At 51.9% G+C, this 23536-nt stretch overlaps 9 protein-coding genes across 9 annotated transcripts; 2 read left to right on the forward strand and 7 right to left on the reverse strand.

The window, feature by feature from the left end:
- Positions 1-330: 330 nt before the first annotated feature.
- Positions 331-1871, reverse strand: VTN49DRAFT_1443 (uncharacterized protein; the record flags this gene model as incomplete). Its single annotated transcript, XM_069409058.1, has 10 exons — positions 331-364; positions 433-602; positions 659-908; positions 960-1100; positions 1153-1190; positions 1248-1270; positions 1325-1486; positions 1549-1634; positions 1703-1734; positions 1794-1871. The coding sequence occupies 10 exons, from the start codon at positions 1869-1871 to the stop codon at positions 331-333; spliced, it is 1014 nt and encodes a 337-aa protein (XP_069270482.1).
- A 1796-nt stretch (positions 1872-3667) lies between these two features.
- VTN49DRAFT_1444 (uncharacterized protein) lies at positions 3668-5311 on the reverse strand (the record flags this gene model as incomplete). The annotated part of the gene is made up of 10 exons (XM_069409059.1): positions 3668-3728; positions 3803-3972; positions 4039-4288; positions 4345-4488; positions 4546-4583; positions 4646-4668; positions 4732-4893; positions 4955-5040; positions 5109-5140; positions 5198-5311. The coding sequence occupies 10 exons, from the start codon at positions 5309-5311 to the stop codon at positions 3668-3670; spliced, it is 1080 nt and encodes a 359-aa protein (XP_069270483.1).
- Positions 5312-7828: 2517 nt separating this feature from the next.
- Positions 7829-10086, forward strand: VTN49DRAFT_1445 (uncharacterized protein; the record flags this gene model as incomplete). The annotated part of the gene is made up of 4 exons (XM_069409060.1): positions 7829-7831; positions 7906-9029; positions 9083-9907; positions 9963-10086. The coding sequence occupies 4 exons, from the start codon at positions 7829-7831 to the stop codon at positions 10084-10086; spliced, it is 2076 nt and encodes a 691-aa protein (XP_069270484.1).
- A 614-nt stretch (positions 10087-10700) lies between these two features.
- VTN49DRAFT_1446 (uncharacterized protein) lies at positions 10701-13529 on the reverse strand (the record flags this gene model as incomplete). The annotated part of the gene is made up of 3 exons (XM_069409061.1): positions 10701-12654; positions 12710-13421; positions 13484-13529. The coding sequence occupies 3 exons, from the start codon at positions 13527-13529 to the stop codon at positions 10701-10703; spliced, it is 2712 nt and encodes a 903-aa protein (XP_069270485.1).
- Positions 13530-14341: 812 nt separating this feature from the next.
- On the reverse strand, positions 14342-16161 carry VTN49DRAFT_1447 (uncharacterized protein; the record flags this gene model as incomplete). The annotated part of the gene is made up of 2 exons (XM_069409062.1): positions 14342-16055; positions 16118-16161. 2 exons carry the CDS (start codon positions 16159-16161, stop codon positions 14342-14344), a joined length of 1758 nt encoding a protein of 585 aa, XP_069270486.1.
- An 81-nt stretch (positions 16162-16242) lies between these two features.
- On the reverse strand, positions 16243-17655 carry VTN49DRAFT_1448 (uncharacterized protein; the record flags this gene model as incomplete). The annotated part of the gene is made up of 1 exon (XM_069409063.1): positions 16243-17655. The coding sequence occupies one exon, from the start codon at positions 17653-17655 to the stop codon at positions 16243-16245; it is 1413 nt and encodes a 470-aa protein (XP_069270487.1).
- A 675-nt stretch (positions 17656-18330) lies between these two features.
- On the reverse strand, positions 18331-19228 carry VTN49DRAFT_1449 (uncharacterized protein; the record flags this gene model as incomplete). Its single annotated transcript, XM_069409064.1, has 2 exons — positions 18331-18724; positions 18936-19228. The coding sequence occupies 2 exons, from the start codon at positions 19226-19228 to the stop codon at positions 18331-18333; spliced, it is 687 nt and encodes a 228-aa protein (XP_069270488.1).
- Positions 19229-19907: 679 nt separating this feature from the next.
- On the reverse strand, positions 19908-21241 carry VTN49DRAFT_1450 (uncharacterized protein; the record flags this gene model as incomplete). Its single annotated transcript, XM_069409066.1, has 7 exons — positions 19908-20408; positions 20465-20547; positions 20602-20627; positions 20682-20744; positions 20800-20926; positions 20982-21010; positions 21081-21241. The coding sequence occupies 7 exons, from the start codon at positions 21239-21241 to the stop codon at positions 19908-19910; spliced, it is 990 nt and encodes a 329-aa protein (XP_069270489.1).
- A 360-nt stretch (positions 21242-21601) lies between these two features.
- On the forward strand, positions 21602-23363 carry VTN49DRAFT_1451 (uncharacterized protein; the record flags this gene model as incomplete). Its single annotated transcript, XM_069409067.1, has 2 exons — positions 21602-21899; positions 21958-23363. The coding sequence occupies 2 exons, from the start codon at positions 21602-21604 to the stop codon at positions 23361-23363; spliced, it is 1704 nt and encodes a 567-aa protein (XP_069270490.1).
- Positions 23364-23536: the final 173 nt, after the last annotated feature.

Raw genomic sequence — 23536 nt, forward strand, 5'->3', positions numbered from 1 at the left:
TTTTCAAGGGGTCCCTTCTCGGCGGCGTCGGAGAAAAAGGCTGCAAAGATGTTCGGAGGAATGTTCAATGGTATATAAAAACTTATGCTACGAACTGTATCGTCGCGAATACATACAGTATCATCAAGTGGTTCAACAAGAGGATCGAACATAACTATGTACGACGAATTTCAGCCAAAGGGTATGAAGCGTGACATGAATCATCATAGTCTATACTTTCCTTCCAGACGCAAAAATAACCGTAAGTTAATATACTGGGAAAGGGTGAGTGACTACATGCCTTTTATGATGGTTCTTTTAATAAACTGCCCATCCCAAATTTCTCCCTCGTTATCTCTCGGGACGCTGACCGTAGACGACATAGCTGCAGGTCATTCGTGGTTAGTATTATGTCGGATAATGGTGCTGCTGAAAAGAAAGGGAAGCACTCACAAGCCGAACATCATATGAATATCGCGCCTTCGGCCGTCGGCGCGAGCCTGACTGGAAAGGACCAAGACTTCCTCCTTTTTCCACTGTTTGAATCTTGTCAGAACAGCCATGGCTGCGCCCTCGAAGCCGTTCGATTCGGCCTGGGCTTGCATCCAGGCGCCGACAGTTTTCTGTCGAAAGAGATCAATATATTATTGTTATTTGAGGCAAAATGGGGAAAACAAACATAATAAGGATCCTTTGGCCAAACGCCGTAGGGAATGACAAACTTCTCCACGTGGATGTTCACGAAGCCGGCGTCCTTGAACCACTTCTCCAGCTTGGGTCCCGGACGGGCGTCGTAGCCGGCCTCCTCGAACGCGCCGTAGACTTCCTTGTAGTACCGTTCGAGTCCGGTGCCTTCGATACTGCCGTCTTCCGAGACGGGGTAGCCGTCCCAGTCTTGGAATTCAACCCAGCCGCCGGGCTTCACTGATCTGCTTTTGTTAGAGAGTCAAGAAAGGAAACAGAGGAAATGCTCCGCATACCTATAACACTGCTTGAGCAGTTTGCCAAAGTCCCGGATCGACAGAGCCAAGAACCGCGCGTGGATAAAGTCAAATGGGTCTTTTCCATATGCCCATTCGGACTCGATATCATCCACCAGGAACTTCACGTTCGGAGGAACCCTACCAAGACGTATCAGTTGGGCAACGGTACATTTTCTCGGGTCAGACTGACGAAGTCGGCTGGATTGGGCTCAAGTCACAGCCAAGCACCTGGAAGATACGGTCAGCATTCTGTATATCTGAGACCGCTCCCGATGGAATTCTTACCTCCGCTTCGGGGTATTGGTCCGCTATAATGAATCAGCATCCGTATCCTGAGTGACTAGCCTAGCGAGCAAACTTACCAAAATCAATGGCCCAGATGCCTGTCCCTGTCGCGAGGTCGATCACTCGCTGCGGGTTCACGATCGGGGCCAGGAAGAGTCTTCGCTGCAACACCAGGAGACAAAGTTCGTGGACCATGTCCAGGCGATCGTTTTCCGGTTCATCGTTGGGGAGCAGATACGCTAGAATAGTAACGATCAGTTTTGAATCTTGGATCGTCCGGCAAGAAGAGGCCAGCACCTACACCCATCGCGGAATCTATGGTAGCGACGGCCGTTCTCGTGGCGAAAGTCGAGCGCCGACGATGTCAGCGACGCGCTGTACCACGATCTATATGCCGAAGAACATTTATGAGCATGCTGTTGGGGTCCGGAGCGTCATGGTGTCATATAACCTACTGTGCTTCGTCATAAGACGCGTCGTTCTCGTACTATGTGCGACCCCAATTAGCAACGCGCTTTGGTATCCCGCAATGGAGGGCTATCATACCGAGGTGTCCACTTCAACGTTGGCTGGTGCATGGTCGGTGGTGGTGGCATTCTGTTCTTGAGCGGACGGTTCGGCCATGGTGGAAAAGTTCTTGGTTGAATCCCAGGAAGATCGATCCATGATTAACTGATCACACGTGCAAACCCTAGAAACAGCTTGTGTTTGTACGCAGGAGCATGTCGAATGGAACCAAAGAGCTGGTCAACAAGGTCTCTGTTACTCGCTCGTCCGATAACCAGCGCTCGTTTACCGGGGCTCGATATATTATATTATGATTTCTGGGACGGAGAGGACGGATCGTTGTTCTACTGATGGCGAGTGCAGAGCTACTTTTAACTTTTGTCTGTGCGGAATCCAACATGGTGGCTCAACGCTTGAATGAGTTCAGCATTCAAGAAAGCTTCAACCCTTCCTCTCGGTACTAGGGCTGACCGGGATTGGTCACTGCCGCTGCACGTCCCTTGGCTGGTCACTCCCACTGCCAATCACCATTGACAGACCGACCCTCCCCACTTACCCAGCCGGAGGGCCCCCAGAGCCATTGCGTTGAAACGAACCAATGGAACATTCTGAAGTGGATATTGTGACGGTGCATTTTCGACCAGTGACGGTCCTGATCATCCATTCCAAAGGAGTACCCAACCGCCAATCTAGATGCGGAAATTTCACTGCAATTCGGTGGAATCCGACACAGCATCATAGTAATGCGATGACAGAGATATCGAGCCAATATGGTTGCGGTACGCAGGGGAAAGTTCCGCACTTGGGAGTAGGATGTCGCATGTGACGTGTCGGTGAGGAGCGTTGGTGCTACTTGTTCAGCAGGGGAAAATGCCAGTCCGTGTCCGGGTTACTGGGACTATCACAGTCATTTTGGCCAATTGGACAGTCGGAATATCAGTTCCATAATCGTTCCCAGCAGAAAGGTCACGAAAGGGGCCCGAGCCGAGTCTGCGGGTTGATTCTTCCACTGGCATCCATGTATGGAGTATGATGTGGATGTTTCCCCAATTCCAAATATGACCGCGGTCAAGGAACCCGCATTTGGCCACGGATGCGGACGGATCCTTTGATTATGTGTGTTCAAATCGCCTACGATTGCCCTGGAACGCCCAGGTGCTGAATTCGACAATTTGGCTTTCTGTACTCCGTATTCCAAGAGTTAGCCGACTACTGTACCTGGGCTAGTAGTTCCAATCAAGACTACCTAACTAATGGGCACAGGTGAACCTATTTTTGCGAAAAAAGAAGCCCTCGGAACTTGGAAGACGCGGATTCGCAAGTCTCGGCCACGTCAGGGGGACTAACTGATACGGATACGAATTGATTTTGTTTAATTGGGTACAGGACGCGATGTCGGTGGTGCAACCAGAGTTGACCGGAGCCACTACACCGTTGACTGCGTCAACCTTGCCATGGAATTATTTTCCTGTTCAATTGTTATAAAGAGAAGGCCAATTAGGAGGACTTTGTTGTGCATAAGTGCGCACGACTCCCACCTGGGGAGAATTGATGGTCGTGGTCGTTCATCGGTTGCTCCATCGAGCGCTCCATCGAAATCTGAATCGCCAATTGACCACGGCCGCTCTCATTTCCGTCAGCACCACCCCGTCGCAACTTCGTTGGCTACATTCTTACATCCAGCAAAGCCACGAACACATAATCTGAATCCAATTGTCATGTCCGATACCACGGCGTCCCTTTCACAATAGGGTCTACTCCGTAGAGCCATAAGAAACTGTCCGTACAAGCCATCTCCCTCTCCACAACAGGCGGACTGGACCGTCCCGGACCAAGTTGAAGCGACGCCATGATTCAAAGACGGGTATCTAATTAGGTTGCAATATAATACTAATCTATGGCTAGAGTAGCGGTTATTGTCCATTCCAGATTTCAGCATGCCCATTCACGGGACGCTGGCCGTAGACGACATAGCTACGTGTGTTGTTCGTGGTTAGTGTTCTGTGAAATAACAACTTGAGCTGCTTATAAGATACGAGGATGCTTACAAGTTGAAATAACAGTGAATGTCGCGCCTACGGCCATCGGCACGGGCTTGGCTGGCCAGAATAATGACTTCCTCTTTCTTCCACTGCTTGTACCGCGTTAAAGCGGCCAGTGCGAGGGCTTCATAGCCGGTCTCTTCGGCCTGGGCTTTGTTCCAGGCGCCGATTTTCTTCTGTACGAAGAGGTCAGTGCTAAATGATTTTACATTACCATTATTTGGAGACAAGTGGAAACTGACAAGATGGGGATCCTTCGGCCAGACACCGTACGGAATAACAAACCTCTCCACGTGGACGTTTACGAAGCCGGCGTCCTTGAACCACTTCTCCAGCTTGGGGCCGGGACGGACGTCGTAGCCGATTTCCTCGAACGTGCTGTAGACTTCGTTGTAGTACCGATCGAGTCCGGTGCCCTTGTGACTGCCGTCTTCTGAGGTCGGATAGCCGTCCCAGTCCTGGAATTCAACCCAGCCGCCAGGCTTGACTGATCTGTTTTCCGTTAGAGCGTCAAGGATGAAAGCGAAATAAAGGTTTCAATGGCATACCGATAGCACCGTTTGATTAGTCTTGCAAAGTCCCTGATCGCGACGGCAAGGGATCGAGCATGGATATAGTCAAATTGGTCCCTTCCATATTCCCAGTCGTTCGACTCGATGTCGTCCACCAGGAACTTCAGGTTTGGAGGTACTCTGTCGAAACCGTCAGTCGAGCAACTTATACTTCGAATTTACTTAGGTCCGACTAACGAAGTCGGCTGAATGGGGCTCAAATCACAGCCGATCACCTTCAAGCACATCCGGTCTCAGCATTCGGTCCATCTAGGATCGACGCGACGGTATTCCTTACCTCGGCCTCGGGGTGTTGGTCCGCTGCAATGAGTGGATGAATGAGCGTCTGTATCCAACGTCGGCCAAATCCAGCAAACAGCTTACCAAAATCAATGGCCCAGATGCCGGTCCCTGTGGCAAGGTCGAGCGCTCGCCGCGGATTCTTTATCGGGGCAAGGTAAAGATTACGGTGCAGCACGATAAGACAGAGTTCGTGCAACATGTCCATTCGATCATTCTCCGTTTCATCGTTGGGAAGCAGGTACGCTGGAAAGTAACGATCAGTTTCGAATCTTGGATGGCCAGGCAGGAGGAGGCCAATCCATACTCCCATCGTGGTAGCTATGGTAGCGACGGCCGTTCTCGTGGCGAAAGTCGAGCGCCGACGATGTCAGCGACGCGCTGTACCACGATCTATATGCCGAAGAACATTTATGAGCATGCTGTTGGGGTCCGGGGCGTCATGGTGTCATAACACGTACTGTGCGTCGTCATAAGCCGCATCGCTCTCATACTGTGCGACTCAGGTCAGTAATGCGTTCTGATATCCTGCCATGGAGTTATCTCCTACCGATGTGTCCACTTCGACGTTTTCGGGAGCGGTGACGGTGGCTGTCTGCTCCAGAGCGGACGGTTCCGTCGCGGTGGAACGATTATCCACCGAATTCCAGGAGATTTGATCCATGATTTGATCGATCACACGATCCAATCCTCTTAAAAATGTATGAGTCTGTAGTTCATATTTGTATGAGTGCCCGATTCGAATGGCACCAAAAGGCTGCCAATGACGAGCGCAGAGTACAAGAGTGTTATTCGACTCGATACAGTACTTTTGCCTTCAAGGAGAGAGAGGATGGAATTTCTGTTGATAGCGAGCGATGTGCAAGTACGGGGCACATACGAAGTCGCTTACACGAGCTACTCCAGAGTTTGTCCACCTAGTCTAGCTTTGGCCTGTGCGAAATCCAAGATAGTGGCTCGAGGACTCCAGCGAGCCCAGCATTCGAGCTTCAACCCGGCCAACAATGCACTGGTCGGCCCGGATTGCTCGCCGCATCCGCATGTCACTCCTTCTGCCAATCAGCGCTGCCAGTCATTCCCCTCTCAATTTTCTCCGGCCCAAAGCCAAGGTTCCTCATTCTCGTGCCAACAGCTCCTAGTCTTGCCCTGAAACAAGCTGGCCGAGCCGACAGGACACGCGACTATTTTCCAAGTTTCCAACATGACTCTTCCAGAATGGGCATGTTCGGTATAGTGCACGTGAATTTTATCACGTGACTAGGGTTTGGCCCTATAATCGTACCGAATTAGGCATAGGTACCCGAGGACCCACAGCAGTGAGCGGCAAATCCGAAAGTCCTTTCTTGGCCGGCTGACACTCGCGGTCCAAAAGAAAAAAATAGTAAGTTTACTGTACTGAAAATCAACTCGGATCTCTGAACTTCGATGATTTACTCGACTCGTCGCCAAAGCTCGATGGACCCTCGCCAATCCTTGCGGAAGTTATCAGTAAAGAACAAAGTCGATGAAATATCCCGGTACCTTCGATTCCTGCATGGCTGGAGCAGGAACTTTCTACCGGCATGAAGGGAGGATCTTCATGATGGAAATCTCATCGGCGCATTTCTGACGACCTGCCGAGCATTGGTCAGAGATTTTGAGTTCGCAATCCTCTCCCCGATCTTAAAGGATCTCGAACAAGTCAATGCCTGGCACACACCGTCATCTGGCAATTGGGCATTGGCTGTGGAAGGACTACGTTTGTGAGGAGCCACGCCCACATGCTCCAGGCATTTCCTCCTTTGTTTATGGTCATGGTGAAGCCAAGTCTCACTGGGAACTGGCGCCGACACGGTTGCGAGGGACAAGCGGATTCGGCGCCGAGTTCGGGAAGTTATGATGCGACATGGTTGTGATTTGGTACGACGGGTGGCGTGAATGCAACAAATGATTACCTGCAGGACCGTGTTTTTACCAATGGTGGTTCTAGTCCGGCTGGTTGGATTTTTTTTCTCCCTCCGTGCAGAATGTGTCGCTGCCAGTTTCGGTGAGGCAACCCTTTACTCTGGCCATGAACAAGGGGGTCCAAAATGCTTGGGACATATGGGCATGGATCTTTGTAAGCCTGCTACAACCATGTCTAGTCCGTCATGTCTTTGATTGCGTGGCATTTCAATGCTTGAGTATGGAACTGAATGCGTCGGCGTGAATGTGCTGATGAGTCTCCATTAATTGTGGGATTATGGGCACTACAATGTTACGAATCATCTGCAATATTGCTGAAGTTGATTTTGCAGACTCTTTTGCCTTAATTGAGGATCTCTGCGACTGTAATATCGAAGAGCTTCTCGTCTGTCTGCCTGCAGTGTCTCTGCAAACTTTGGCGAGCTGAATGCGATCCATTTGGTGCATTGAGATTTTATTTTCAATACTATATTGGTATTGCTGCACATATGGCCTACAAAAGCACCATGACATGGAAACAAATTGTTCGACTGATGCATTTTCCCTGCTATGCTCTTGATCTCTGTTTGACCGGAAATACCATCCTCGGCGCTTCTCGGCCTCAAAGGTTAGTTCCCACTCCGCAGTCGGCGAGTCTCGGCAGTCCCGCCATTCCGCAGCACGGATATCCACGCTAGTACAATTATAGCAATTATAGCAATTAGACCAGAAGGTTAATTATGCAACCAATCCAAACAGAGGCAAGCGCATCACGTGACGGTGATCGTGCTTTGATGACTAAGCGTCGTCATGTCATGAAACCGCTCCTCGGGTCCACTAGGTACCCGGTCATGAACACCCTTCGTCCAGAACGCGCACGGCCCGATCAGAGGCCGCTTCATGGGGAGAGGACGCAAGGCTGTTTGGGTCTGAAAGGCAAAGGACCCAGAAAAGGCGAGCAGATCATTTTCCGTCGTGCAGCTGCAAGCAGCGACTCGTAAAGCTGCAGGCAAATCGAAACGCACCCCAACTCCACCAGAGTCCGATCCCACTCTGACTAGGGCCTAAAATACTCTCGTAATAATCTCCACGGCAGGCTTGAATGGGCTCCCGGTCATTTCTGCAGTTTCAACTTTCCTTTTCCCTTGAATTCACTTCCCGCCCCCCATCTCGGTAGGCTAGATCTTACCTGCATTCCTGCTTTATCTGTCCGGTATCTGTGAGCCCATCCGGCCTGCTCCGGGGCGTTCCGTCTAGGATGGTGCGTCTTCGGACTTGGATCGCTGCTCTGAAGCTCGACGTTTCGCTGACCTGGCCTCCCCTGCGTCTCTCCAGTCCGAAAACTACGATTACCCCCCTGCCTCGAGTCGTCCACCACCAGTCACCGACCTCGACGTGACTTCTCGATTGCAACATTGGCGCAATATCCTGCTCTCCGGTCAGGTGCCTGTCGGCGGCTACTCCGAGCTCGACACCTTGACCGAGGAGCTGGTGGAGTTGATGCAGCAGAGAATCGAGCTCGCACGCATCTTCGGTGACATTATCCGACGAGGAGGAGAACAAGAACAAGAAGGATCCGACGGGAGGGCTCCAGAGCAAGGAGGGTCCGTTGTAGGCCAGAACAGCGACGGCCGGCAACAAGCAAGTGCATCGTTGTCGGACAATCCTAGTCTCGGAGAATTGCATTGGCAGTTGCAGGAGATGCGCGATCTGCGTCGAATGATTCTCGACCGGGTTCAGCCAGGGGAGCAGCAACAGCAACAGTCGCAGTCTCAGAGCAGCGAGCAGCAGCAACAACAACAACAGCGCGAATCCTCCATTAACCCCTCGACGATAATGGACCACCAACCGACTTCGATGCCGTCGGCATCGAGACGCGACAACCAGGCGGCGGGCGAGCAGAGGTCGGCGTCTTCCACCAGCCGACAGCTGAGAGACTACTTGGCGGATTACAGACCCCGAATTCCGCAAATGAGTCTTTCGGAACTCATGGCGGCTGCTGGGGTGCAGGATTACAACTACGTGCCTATCTTCGGCTCTCACGGTGAAAGTGCGTCAGCAACGCCGGCGAATTGGACTTCATTCCCCTGGACTCCAGATCCGTATCTGCTGGACTGGGAGCGAGGGCCCAGTCGGGCTGAGTCACCCAGCCGCCGCCTGCGAGCCAAGCGACGCAAGCTGGATTCGGATGATCGACGGGGAGAGGGCTTCACCTACGGCCACTACGGCCAGGTGGTTCCAGGCCTGCTCAAAATGGAGATTGCCAGCTGCGACGGCGGTGTGTACTACGACGACGGCACCGACCTGTCCTCGCGACCGAGCAATGTGCTTGTGGATGATTCGTCTGTCTACAGCACGCGCCAGAGCCGCTGCAATCTGGTCCTGAGGCACCGTGGCGAAACTCCGTTTTGCGTGAAGAAGATCGTGATCAAGGCTCCCAAGGAGGGATACGATGCTGCGTGGGTTATGCCGCTATCGATATGAGAATCCTTCTACTAACTTCCGTGACCAGAATCCAACAAGGCATGATCTTCGTGTCGATGACATCCGAGGGTCTGCTGGAGCGGACGTCGCGATACCAGATCCGGTATCCGCCGTCGTCGGGCCGTCTACGGTGTCACCGACATCGCCGTCGCGGCATGCCGCCCTCCGAGGAATACATCAACTCGTACAATCCAGTGACTCGATCTTTGGACACTGCGTCAAACAGCAACAACAATGCTCACCCACAGAGCAACATCTATCCACAAATAGACATTGTCGAGGACCAACTCCGCGTCTCTACCGACTACGACGAAAACTCAGACGCTGGCGAGGGAAGCAACACCAACACTTCAACCGCCGCCGCGACTACTCCCATGGCCACCAACCCCCGGAGCTACCTCAGAACCTACTCCTACCCACCCATTATCACAGCGACCGAACCGATTCTGAACACCATGGACATGGATACCACCGACGAGGAGGAGGAACTCTTCTGCCCGGATGACGATGAAGGCGATGATCCCAGCCATGACCACGACGACGACAACGATGATGACGATGACGACGACGACGATGACGAAGATGAAGATGAAGATGACTTTCTCACCTCCCGGTCTGTCTTTGACCAGAGCCGTCATCTGCCATCGGGCGTGCGTCGCCGTATGCGCTCGTCTAGCAATCATCATCACCACCACCATCGCCGCAGCTTCTCATCTCGCATGGACCAACATCGTTTCGAACCCTCCTCTGCATCCACGAATCCTACAACATCGACGGAGATCCTCAAACCCCACGCATACTTCTTCATCGAGCGCGGCAAAAGCATGGTACGGATTAAATTCGATCCTCCACCGTAAGTTCCCCCTATCGCTCCTTCTTAAACCCATTACTAACGATGATGGAAATAGATCCGGCCGCTTCATCCTCATCAAACTATGGAGTCCCTACAGCGGCGGCAATATCGATATCCAAAGCGTCATGGTGTACGGATATGCCGGGCCAAGGTTCTTGCCTGCGGTGGAAATGAGATAATCCCCCATTCACTTTTTATCTAGAGTAATTCAGGGCTTCTCTCTACTTTTGCTTGGTTTTTTTTTCTCCCGTGTTATTATTGTTGTTTCCTAGGGTTTGTTTTCTTTTTTTGTTTCTGTCTGTCTGGGATGGACGAAATGGGTTTATGTTATGGGATGGGATGGGATTGACTACTATGGTTTTAAGGGGGTACTTATTCAAGTCGGTTCAGTTTGCTTGTTTTATTTTATTGTATTCTTTAGTTTTTAATTTGGTGATGATGATTTGGGGGGGGGGGGGGGGTCGGTTTTTCTGATAAGTAATTTGTGTTATGTACGGTACTTTGTTGATCGAGATGGTGGCCCGAATTAAAAACTATTGTCCATTCCTGTGCAAGCAGGCTCGAGTATATATGTATGTTTTTCGTTACATCGGTCGTTCCCTCGTCATCACAACAACATCCCGTACCCGGGGGTTACATACAGTGGGTACTAATGTGGCTCAGGGTTATCACACAGAACTCCTCCTCAAAGACAAATAAAACACAAAAGGGAATAGAGGAAAAAGAGCTTTGTACTCAAACAGGAAGACACGCATACCACCCACTGAATAACGAGAAGAAGGAGAAGAAAGGTTTAGATAACCACAACATCACCCTCCGCATCGGGCGCGTCCGATGCAACCATGTCATATTTGCCGACAGACATGAGCATCGAGTCCTCACCAAGGTCGATGCCGCTGTCGTCGTGTTGTAGGTGGTTGTTCTCGGACAGCGGGAGTGGCTTTTCTGCCGATGGGGGCTGGGTTGATGATGGGGGCGGTTGTTTGACGTGTTGTTCGTTCGTATTGTTCGACGTACTGGTGATGCTGGTGGTGGTGGTGGGTAATGTTGATTGTGAGGATTGAGATTGTGTCATACTCTGGTTGTTGGACTGATTGCCATTCGGCTGACTTGCGTTGGGACCGCTGCTCTGCTGGCTCGCGTTGTGTTGGTTCATATTATCATCCTTCATACCCTCAGTGCTGGAGAAGCTGCCTCTTTGTGCCGGCGCCGTCTGCGCGCTCGGTTCCACCGAGGCCGCTGTGTGTTTCAAGAATCCGCCTCTCTCAACTTGCCACAGAAGCATCTCATGAAAGAACACCTTGGTCATCCACCACGCACTGAAACTTTGCGCCCCCGCGAGCGTCAGCCGATGTAGGATGGCGTCCCATAGTCGGCCGATGTTCTCCACAATGCACTGCGCCGGGTGATTAGGAAATAATGAGGGTAGATTCAGAATAAACGAAATCCACTTGTCGGGGAAATTGTACTCCTCCCCATCCCGTGCCTCCGGTACTCGGTGAGCTGGATCCCGCGGATCTGGCGGCGCTTGGCTATACACGGTGGGTACAGTCGGCGAGCTGCTACTATCCAACGGGGTTAGCAATGCTCGCAGATCATAGAGTAAAATCTGCTCCACCGCTCGCTCCGAGCAAGCAGGAATGTCTGCCTTGGAGATCATCTCCCGCGGGTCCACAAACGTCGCAAAGTCTAGCCACATTTGATTGCGGTTGTCCGGATGGCAGAGCCACGCGGCTGCGGCGTTGGCGGACTGGTTGACGTCCAGAACGTGCTTCAGCAACGCGCTGAAGATGTGCGCCGGGATCAGCCGGGCCAGCGTAACGTGCTGCGGGTGTGCTTTGAATGTCTCCATGATATGCCCCGGTAGCCGCCGTGATATTGACCCAAACGCATCCAACACCGGCCGCGGCACCACCTGCGTTGTCAGCGGCGCGACGAACTCTATCATCTTCTGATACATGAGCCAGTCGCACTCTCGGATCCACGGCGCAAGCTTTGGATGAGTCAGAAGCTTCTGCACCGGCACCGTCAACGTGCCATGGAACGCCGAGAAATGTCGCATCATATTCCGCTCCTTGCAGAACCGGAAGCTGTCAATAACGGAAATGCAATGCGTGCGATACAGCGTAACAAGCGCATCAGCAGCCTTTGGATCCGTGTTTTCGGGAAGGTATCCTCGAACGTCAGGCAATCGTAACGACTCATTACTGTCAATCGGCGTCGATGTCGATGAAGGAAACGTATGCAAATGGCGGATGATGCGGCTCGTCTGGCTCGAAAGATTGTCAATACGGAGATTGTAATCGAAGCTCGACCGATATTGCGATCCGCAGGCGCAGCCTGCACTCGATGTGATCCCTGGAAACTTGGGTGAAAACGATGTTGAGGGAGGTGGGAAAACTGCACTGTCAATCGTAACCTGGTTTGTGCTGGTACTGAATGGCCGTGTCGCAGACTCAGTCGAAGAATTCATTGTTCTCATGGAACCTGACTGCTCTCTCCCAGGCTCGACAAGCGGGTGCTGTTGTTTCTCCTCAATCACCGTTAGATCAACGTAGTGGTACTTGGACTCGCCACGGACGCCCAGGCGCCGCGTTTGCACGTTCGGAAAGATTATGCGCACCAGCTTCCCGAAGGACGCTGGGTTGAGGACAGACACATGCTCAATGCCACATCGTTCAGCGTAGCAGCAGTAGACACGATCCCTCCGGACGGATCCGTTACTTTTTCGGCAATTTTCCTTGAGCCTGGGAAATGTGTCAATTGAGTCTCAATCAGCGTCAATAGTACTGGTCTTCTTACCATAGCATGGCAAAGACCTGTTTGTATTTTTCCGCCTTTCCACCGGACCCTTCATGTTTTTGAACTTCCTGCGCCATCTGTTTCAACGAGTAGCCCTCGTATTGACGCAGCAGCTTCCGTAATTCGTTATCATTGGCCAGCGTCGAGCTTGATCCTCGCTTTCTCCGCGAGCCAGTCTCCGAATGTTCATGCTCATCGACGATGTGGGTCGACATCTGAGTGTCCATCCCACTCCCATCATACATGGAAGCATATTGCGTAACGGAGGTCACAGGAGGAAGGCTGTGTGGAACCATCTCCGGCATGCTATGCGGTTGAACACCGACGTTATGATGAAAATCTTCACCGCGCGGCAAACCATGAGCATCATGCATCGTCGTATCCAGCGGCGCGCTGGCGCTGGAATGCGTAAGTTGCTGTCCATAACGCATGATCATATCCTCTGGGGACGGCGTAAAAGAGTTTTGAGGTCCCGGCCCTGGATGTGACGAAATAAAAGACGAAAAGCCATCTCCCATCTGCTGGTCCTGCGTTTGTTGTGTCGTGCTCGACTGGATGCTAGCGGTCGAACCACGCGACCGAGGGCGGCGATGTCCTTTGGTCACTCCCGTGCCGGGTCGAGCGCGTAACGGATCTGCCGTCCCGGGACGACTGTGCGGTGCACTTTGTGCGTCTTGCGACATGACGATGGACCCTTGAGATTGGGCTCGATCTGTTTACAACCGATCAGTGAACCACGCGGCGGGCGACAACGGGGACCATGACTCAACGCACTCATTTGATAGGGAATCTCCCAGCTCTCAGTGCTATCATGTGCCATAATCCTCAAGGGATAAGTATTGTTCAAGTAGTTTGGCGTCTAGCAGACCGCGATTGCTGTTGTTTTGCACGCCCACCATCAAAAACACTGAGCAAATACCCGCAAAACCTACAGGACTCGGCCAAAACTTCGAGCCAGGCAAGATTCCAGGTGATAAATAATCGCCTAATCGCATGCAGCAATAAGCGGAGTCGTGCAAATGCGGTCCGTGGCCAGCACTGGCCCGTTGTCGAGGGTCTGTTGGGACAAGGAGAAGAGGATAAACAGAATTCGGCCGTTCCTCAGACAACGGTGGCTGGGTCACGTGCGCATGGCGATTGTTTATGTCGTAACATGCTGACTAATGACTCCTAAATGAGTAATAAGTTTATATACACTTAATGTCTTCCAAATAAAGAAATTGGCATACGGAGTACACGCTGTCTACTTCGCTCTCGCACAGTCTGTCGGATAACCAACAGATTCAAGTGTATGAATGGTGTAACAATACAGTAGCGGTAATGTAACGATCGGGTGTGGAGTGTGTATTGGTATCGACTCTAGATACGGAGTACAGGCAAAAGATTTTTTCTTGGAAGATCCTCCCTCTCTCACAAGTTCTGGGGTTTTAGCTGCTTAAGTGTTGCAGCCTTTTGCACTCAGAAAACCTGTTTTCCTTGCTCTCAAGTTAATCTTGGATCTGTCACAATTCCCCGTATTCGACGTGGTCATCACTTGGACACTGCATCCTTGGCGGTGATCTTTGCGGTTTTAGGTCGCTAGTCAATCTAACACACCCCCCCAGGCGCGACTGTGAAATCGTGGCTGCACCTTCATTCGGCATCCGTGGTCCAAAAGTTATCATCAATATTCACATCATTCGATTCTTCTGCCGTATTCTCGCGAATTCGTTCTTGAATATCCTCAAGCCCCATCTCGGCCCTGAATTTCTCAAAGGATTGTCGTGGGAGAGCTTTCGTTAAGCCGTCTGCGATCATGTTGGAACTTTGGGTGTAAACCACGTCGATCTGTCCTCGCTGGTATTCTTGTCGCAACCAGTGATTGTGTATATCCACATGCCTCAGGTTGCTTCTCAGTGCGAGGTTCTCTTTCGTCACGATCCCAATCGTCTGCTGATTGTCGCATTCGATTCGAATCCGTTCATCGTCGAGTTTGACCGTGAGTTCCTTCAGTAAACAGCTAACAAACATAGATTCCTTTGCCGCCTGAGCCAGTGCCAGTAATTCAGCTTCCGTTGTGGAGGTTGTCACAGTATTCTGCTTGTTTGCCCTCCATCCGATCATGCCGCCGAACAATTTTATGGCATACCCCTGGCTGCTTTTGCGATCTAGTTTGTTGTCGGCGAAGGATGCGTCACTTGCGACTCGTAAGTCCTTGTCTCCGCCGAACTTCAATCCCAACGACTTTGATTGCTCGAGGTAATTCAAGACACGATCGGCAGCTGAATGATGCTGTGGCCCTGGGTTTGTCATGAACCGGGCAAGTTTCGATACTGCGAATGCTATGTCCGGTCGTGTTTGCACAGCGATATACATCAGTGATCCGATCTTTCGTTGGTACGCCCTCACGTCTTGCAGCTTCGCAGTTTCATTAAATGGGAGCAGCTCTTCTTGTTTCATTGGCGTCCATCCGTGATGCCTTTCTAATGCTAAGTTCGAAGTTTTGTCGATATACGATGTTTGCGTCAGCCAAATTCGTCTTTTGCTTCGATCTCGGATAACTTGAATCCCAAGGAACCAGTGTAGGTCGTTTCCTCCTTGCAGTTCATACTTCTGCTTCAGTTGTCGGATCGTTTCTCGCGCTTCGGATTGTTTCTCTTTCCGGTACGCGATAACAATGTCATCCACATAGAAGAAGACTATGATACCGTTCCGAAGGAATGCACATGGTTCATGGGGAACCGGCTTGTATCCGATATCGAGTAAAATTGACGTGAGGTCTCGTTGCCAAAGGAGAGGTGACCTTCGGAGCCCATAAAGTGCTTTCTTGAGGCGCAAGATGACTCCTCTTTTCCGGTAACCAGGTGGTGGCCGCATAAACACTTTCTCATCGAGTCGGACATTCACGAATGCGTTGACTGCATCATATTGTATCAGCTCGAGATCAAACTTGGCAGCAATGGCCATCACTGTTCGAAAGGATCTTCCAGCAAGTGTTGCTGCGTAATTGTTTTCGTCAGACGTTCGTGACTGTTGGTCTCCTCTGACGACAAGTCTGGCTTTCACCTTTTGTAAGATCCCGTGTTTATCGAATTTATATGCGAATACCCATCTGCTGTCGAGGATTTCGCAACCGTCCGCGTCAGGGTCATTCGTTGAGACTTCTTTCCACGTTCCTTTCTGGTCGTGGCTGCCAAGGTGATCCTTTTGAGATTGAATAAATTGAGGTCCAAGAGGATGGTTCTGCAGGTCCTTATGGTTCATTGGGACTTGAGGCAATTCCCGACGGTGAATTGGTTGGCCGTTCTTCCATCGCCTTTGGGCCTCTTCACCTGGAATTCCTTTTCCTCGCTTGTGTGCCCGTTCTCTGACTGGCAATCTAGCAAGTCTTCTTTCGTATTGGCCTTTTGTGAGGTTTGTACCACTTACATTGCCTGCTTTTGTGCCTGAATGAAATGCTCCTCTCCACGCATCTGTTTCACTCCGTTCCACTCGGAAGGGTCCTTTACTGTTGGTGCCCTCTACAACACAAGTGGCCTCTTGCTCTGGGATTCCTAATCTCCCGCATTCAGGCTCTGGGATTTCGGGTCTCCCGCCGTGATGCTCTGGGCTCTTGCTAAGTTCCCGCAACGAGGAGGAGTGGCCACGGTTCTGGGGACTCCGGATATCCCTCTCCGTCTGGCATTAGTCCCCGATGTAATGGAAGTTGGCACACTGTGCGTTGCGCACCGCGCAGTGGCTCCTCCGCACAGGGTCTGAGTGGGTCTTGCGCACTCAACGGTTCCTTTGCTGGGTCTTCCGTTGGCCACAGTCCCCTTGCTGAGGCATTCACTCTCCGTGATTCCTTTACAAGGTTTCTTCTCGCTGGCGTCTCCCTTTCTCAGAGTAATCACAGACCCAAACATGGCAACAGCCATCATGACTGCTGGTGGAGTAGGAGGTGGTGTAGGAAGAATTTTCTCCCCCGAATTTTCAACTGGCTTAGAGGTCGACTCTCTTGATTCATGTCCGTCTGGCTCCGTTAACGTCGAATTGACATCGAGATCTATTGTCGTATCGCGGTCAAATAGGTCATCGATGTTACTGATAACGGGTGTTGGTCGTTCATCAGAAATAGTAAATTCGCGGAGATAGTTGGCGATATCCTCGAGGCTCATTTCCTTCACGTCATCCACCATGGTCTCGAGCTTTCCGTCGAATGTTATCTCCTCGTCGAAAATTACGTCCCGCATCGTCATGACTTTATTCATTGCTGGGCTCCAGATGCGGTACGTGTTAGAGGATCCATAACCGACTAGGAACCCGATCCACGCCTTCGGGTTGAATCTTTTGAGTCGTTTTTCCTTCTTGAGCGCCTCTGTCGTCATCGCATATGTCTTGCATCCGAAAACTTTCAAATGCGAGATATCAGGTTTCTTTGGCTCCTTTCCCGGTCTGCTGTAAAACATCTCGTATGGAGTCTTCCATTGAAACTGGTACCTCGGTGTCCGGTTCAGTAAGTACACTGCTGTTCGACAGATTTCTCTCCAAAGGGCTTCGGGGAGTTTTGCACCACCCCGCATGGCGTTTATTTTCTCCTTCACCACACCCCCCGAGCGTTCCGCAGCTCCGTTCAACGCTTGGGTGTATGGCGGTGAGTTTTCTGTCCGAATGAATTGGCTGTCGAGGAAGTCCTTTACCCTTCCTTTGATGGAAACGATCTCATTGTCGCTTTCGATTGCTTTGACTGAGATGCCGTATTGTCTTTGTAGGAATCCAATGTGGCTTTTGAGGGCGGTAATGATTGTGTCAGCCTTCCTGTCCTGAAGGTAGTAATCCCACATATATCCAGAGACCCGGTCATTGATTAGGAGAAGGTTGGAAAAGTGTTCTTTGTCTTCCTCAAACTCATGAAAATCAATGCCGAGTTTTTCTCCGGCGTTGTATTCGCTGAGGTCTCGTGGGAAACGTCTGATTTGCCTCTTCATCTTCCCTTCCGCGCATGCATCACATTTTGTCATTGGGACTCCTTTGACCTTAGCTCCCGTTGTGCTTCTCACCAAATGCTCAACTCCTGCCGGTCCGGGATGGCCAAGTCGAAGGTGCCATGTCTCTGAATCGGCACGCCGTGATGGCCTAGGTGTCCAGCTATTGTGTTTATGGCGAGATGGATACTGGAAGAAGGAAGCTCGATATTCTGCATCGCTATCCGAAGGAGGGTTTTCTATGACAAATTGGTTGTAACGCCTTGTCAGGACACATATCACCCGTCCATTCCTTAGTCGAAGAGTGGTCTTCCCAGACTGGGTCGGCTGCGTGTCCCAGAAGATCCCCTTGTCCGCCAATTTGATGACAGAGACCAAGTTTGTCGGCATGTCTCTGCAGTAGGCAACATCGGGGAGCTTCAAGGTCCCTTTCTTACCCACTGGATTTGTAGTTTCTATTTTAACTTCCCCATACCCAAGGATTGGGAGTTTTCCATCTCCCGTCAAGACGCAGTCACCACTTGGGGCCACACGGAAGTTCGAGAATCGTTCTCGATTGTTGAACACATGCAGTGACGCCCCTGAATCCAGAATAACAGAGTCTTTCAAGGGGTAATCGTTGACATGAAATATTGAATCACTGACTTTCACTTCCGTGCGTAAGGATTTGTCGGCTAGTCAATCATTTCGTGCTTTCTTCCTCGCAACCTCATCGCGCAATTCTTTGTTCTCACGAAGGCGTTTTTCTACTAGTTTCTGGATCTCCTCTCGGAAGTTGAAATTAGGTGGCGCTTCCTCCGGAAACACGTAGAAGCACTTCAAGAGTATATGAAAACCTAGTCTGCAAGCGGGGCACCGTCGAGCCTTATCGCCGTCCGTCCGTTGTTTCTTCGTCTTGCTCGGAGGTGACGGTGAGCGAAATCGCACATTTTTCGAAATTCGGGGTCGCTTCCGGGTTGATTGTCCTTCAACTTCTGACCCACTATCTTTCTCTTCAGCGGGATGTTCCCCGAACGTTGGGAAAGCTCCCTTGATAATCTTCCTGGTTGGCTTGTCCTTCTGGGCCTTTTCTCTGAAGTCTTTAATCAGCCTCGCGATAGGAAAGGTGTCGTCCTCAATTGCGTCCCGGTTGCTGTTGTAGTAACTGTCGCACCAAGATTCAAAGCCCGCACCGGACACTGCGACCTCGAACTGGGTCCACAACCACTGAGTACTATCTGAGCCAGGTAATTCCAGTTCTTGTGCCCTCAACACTGCTGTTTCCCAATTACGAATCCACTCGCCCCAGTCCTTGCGTGGTCATTTCGTCATATGAGAATGGTTGTCCGTCCTCGTCGATCTCTTCTAGGGTCTCCATTGACCCCGATGGAGTGTAGTTTACCGGTTGGCCTTGGCGGATCAAGCGTTTTGGGTAATCTTGAGGCCTTGGCTTGGTTGGTTCTGCCACGAACTGTCCCTTCCTGGGGCTGTCTGGGTTGATGAGGCCCCAGAGGTTCTTTCTGGTTGCTTCACTGATAAACCGATGATTCCATGACTTCCAGTCCTTTGGAGTCACAAGCTTGACTCTGTCTGACATGTTGGGCTGATTATTGTGTATGCACAGGTCCGATATTCCAACACTCAAAGTAGGATTCAAACAGGCCGACAGGTGTAGGTATCGTGGTTATCCGTAGTTCAAGTGGTAGTTCAGAGGTATGTTCAACCAACCGGGCTCATAACTGTCGGATAACCAACAGATTCAAGTGTATGAATGGTGTAACAATACAGTAGCGGTAATGTAACGATCGGGTGTGGAGTGTGTATTGGTATCGACTCTAGATACGGAGTACAGGCAAAAGATTTTTTCTTGGAAGATCCTCCCTCTCTCACAAGTTCTGGGGTTTTAGCTGCTTAAGTGTTGCAGCCTTTTGCACTCAGAAAACCTGTTTTCCTTGCTCTCAAGTTAATCTTGGATCTGTCACAATTCCCCGTATTCGACGTGGTCATCACTTGGACACTGCATCCTTGGCGGTGATCTTTGCGGTTTTAGGTCGCTAGTCAATCTAACACAGTCTACGAGAGGTAAACTGCCCCATGTATTCGGCGGAAAGTAAGGTAAACTTCATTGATCGCGTCACCAGAACAGTCCATGTATGTACCTGCAAAACCCATGCCACCGCTAGTTTACAAAGGAAAGGGCAACAGTCAAGGCCCAATGCAGGTATCAAACCATCAAAGAAAAACAGAACAACGAACGAGAGAAACTCTTTCTAGATTTAGACAAGGTCGCGTTTCCGGAACTCCTCTAGGAGAGCCTTGCCGAGCGATGCCGGGCTCCGCTCGACGACGGCACCGGCGGCCTCCAGGGCAGAGATCTTCGAGTCGGCACCGCCCTTACCACCGCTGACAATGGCACCAGCGTGACCCATGCGTCGGCCCGGCGGCGCACTGATGCCTGCAATGAAGCTGACGACGGGCTTGTTCTTCTTGTTCTCGGTCTTGAGGAATTCGGCCGCATCCTCCTCGGCACTGCCGCCAATCTCACCGATCATAATAATGCCATCGGTCTCTTCGTCCTCCAGGAAGATCTTGAGGCAGTCAATGAAGTTGGTGCCCGAGAACGGGTCACCGCCGATTCCGACAACGAGGGATTGACCCAGACCGGCCTGGGTGGTTTGGTTCACGGCCTCATAGGTCAGGGTGCCGGATCGGGAGACGATCCCCACGCGACCACGCTTGTGGATGAAGCCGGGCATGATGCCGATCTTGCATTGACCCTATAGACAGGTCAGGGGCGTCCATTCAGCCGGTGTAATTATGAAGGATTGCATACCGGAGCGATGATGCCGGGGCAGTTCGGTCCGACCAGCCGGGTCTTGTTCTGGGTCTTGAGAATGTCCGTGATGCGCACCATATCTGATCATTGCATGTCAGCTAGTCGCTTCATAGTCTGTATGGATCTTAACAAACCATGCTGCGGAATCCCCTCGGTGATACTGCCAGCCATTAGATTCCAGATCTAGCGAAAACGTAAGCTTGAATCGACCTACCAAACGACAAGGGGAACCTCGGCCTCAACGGCCTCCTCGATACTCTTAGCGGCAAGCGGCGGACTAGACAGTGTAAGCACTACAGCCGGCCTATGCAGCGGATCCATGCGCCACGTACGGGACAAAAATTGCCGACGCATCGGCACCGGTCTCCTTGACGGCCTCCTTCACGGTCGCGAAAACGGGTCGGTCCAGGTGCGTAGTGCCGGCCTTCTTTGGATTCGTCCCGCCAACAACCTTGGTGCCTGATCAATGGTGAGTGTTTACGAAAATATCGTGACCGGATCGGCCGAGGTATACCATATGCAATTGCTTGCTCCGCATGGAACCTGTTGATTGCGCAAGGTCAGTGTCAGCATCATAATTGCATTGGGCGAAACGACCGCGTCGTCCACGTACGTTCCCTGCTTTCCGGTGAATCCCTGGAAGATCACCTTGGTGTCCTGGTTTATCCGGAGATTGTTGACAGTCGAGGCATATGCAGAGCTGGCCCCAACGTAGCCACGGCGCTGGACAGCGCCCTGCAGGGCAGAGCAAGCTTTGCGACGGAAGGCCTGCATGTTGGCCACGACCGAATCGAAGCGAAACGGGGAGAGCAGCGGAGAGAATCGAGGGGAAAATGAGGTCAGGCTGGCGTGAAGTGAGGGATAAAGCGACAGCCGGGATTTTCGCGCGCTGGTCTGTTTCCCTTAGTCTAAGCTCTGCCGGCGGGACCCGAACCGCCACCAAAAAGAGCCCTACAATTATTATCAATGAAATATTCCCACCTTGTGGCCCATATCGCTTTATCAACCAGTACACTGTGCAAATAAGGTCAAAAACGAGTACTTAAACCCGGTCGCTACTTACTTTCGGGATAATCAACTCGTCACCTCACTTCGACCTCCGCTGCCCGCAGCGCGCGAGGACTAGATTTGACCATGGCCACCACGACAGTGACGATGCGGCCGCAGACCGCAGCCAAAAAGGCCAAGCTGCCGCCAGAGAATGAGCGATTCCTACGCGCGTGTTCCGATATTGCGAGCGCGTTGATCCAAGAGTATGAGTCGCAGCGAGATCCGACCAAGCCCAAGCGGGACATCAACCTGAACCGACTGCGGGCGCAAATGTCGAAGAAGCATTCTTTGGCCGCGATGCCGCCTCTAACGGCCATCATCGCGGCGGTACCAGAGCACTACAAGAAGTATATCCTGCCGAAACTGATCGCGAAGCCAATCCGTAAGGGTTCCACCGTCAGATTTGCTTTTAGGATTGATCTGGCTAACTGGCGTCACAGGAACTTCGTCTGGAATTGCAGTTGTCGCCGTCATGTGCAAGCCGCACCGTTGCCCGCATATCGCCTATACCGGGAATATCTGCGTGTACTGCCCGGGAGGCCCAGACTCAGACTTTGAGTATTCGACGCAATCCTATACCGGCTATGAGCCGACATCGATGCGTGCAATCCGCGCACGATACGATCCCTTTGAGCAGGCTCGGGGCCGTGTCGATCAGCTCAAGGCACTTGGACACAGTGTCGATAAAGTGGAGTACATCATCATGGGTGGCACATTTATGTCTTTGCCAGAGGACTACCGGGAAAACTTTATCGCGCAGCTGCACAACGCCCTGAGCGGATATCAAACCAGCAACGTGGACGAGGCTGTGCAGGCCGGCGAGATGAGCAACATCAAGTGCGTCGGCATCACCATAGAGACACGGCCTGACTACTGCCTGGACACGCACCTGAGCAGCATGCTTCGATACGGCTGCACGCGACTAGAGATCGGTGTGCAGAGCTTGTACGAGGACGTCGCACGGGACACCAACCGAGGGCACACCGTGGCGGCTGTTGCGGAGACCTTCAAGCTGGCCAAGGACGCCGGCTTCAAAGTTGTCAGCCACATGATGCCGGACCTGCCCAACGTCGGCATGGAACGCGACCTCTTCCAGTTCCAGGAGTACTTTGAGAACCCGGATTTCCGAACCGACGGGTTGAAGATCTACCCAACGCTAGTTATCCGAGGCACAGGGCTGTACGAGTTGTGGCGAACGGGTCGATACAAGAACTACACACCTAACCAGCTTATCGATCTCGTCGCACGAATCCTGGCACTGATCCCGCCATGGACGCGTATCTACCGAGTGCAGCGGGACATCCCGATGCCCCTGGTCACGTCAGGTGTGGAGACGGGGAACCTGCGGGAGCTCGCCCTCAGCCGGATGAAGGACTTTGGCACGACCTGCCGGGACGTGCGCACGCGGGAGGTCGGCATCAACGAAGTCAAGAACAAGATCCGGCCGTCGCAGATCGAGCTGGTGCGGCGCGACTACGTAGCGAACGGCGGATGGGAGACATTCCTGGCCTACGAGGACCCAAAGCAGGACATCCTCATCGGCCTGCTGCGGCTGCGCAAATGCAGCAAGACGCACACCTTCCGTCCGGAGCTAACGGGCCAACCGACGAGCATTGTCCGCGAGCTGCATGTGTACGGCTCGGCGGTGCCGCTGCACGGGCGTGACGAGAAGAAGTTCCAGCACCGCGGATTCGGTACGCTACTCATGGAGGAGGCAGAGCGGATCGCCCGGGAAGAGCATGGCAGCCGCAAGATCAGCGTGATTTCGGGCGTTGGAGTGCGCAGCTACTACGCTCGATTGGGCTATACGTTGGACGGACCGTACATGTCAAAAATGCTGGATTGAAATTCCTCTTTTATTTCTGGCGTTTGTGGGCATGGATTGGCGTTTGGGAGGGTATCTCGAAAAAAATCTCTCTGGGGTCAAAAAATAGAGTCTATTTCGACACTGCAATGAAAAAAGCAAGTATGAAGCCACCGAAACAAACAAGTAGAAACGTGAACACCCATAGAACCATA

The sequence above is a fragment of the Thermomyces lanuginosus genome (assembly GCF_041956635.1).
Source record: "Thermomyces lanuginosus strain ATCC 200065 unplaced genomic scaffold VTN49scaffold_22, whole genome shotgun sequence".
Lineage (NCBI taxonomy): Eukaryota > Fungi > Ascomycota > Eurotiomycetes > Eurotiales > Trichocomaceae > Thermomyces > Thermomyces lanuginosus.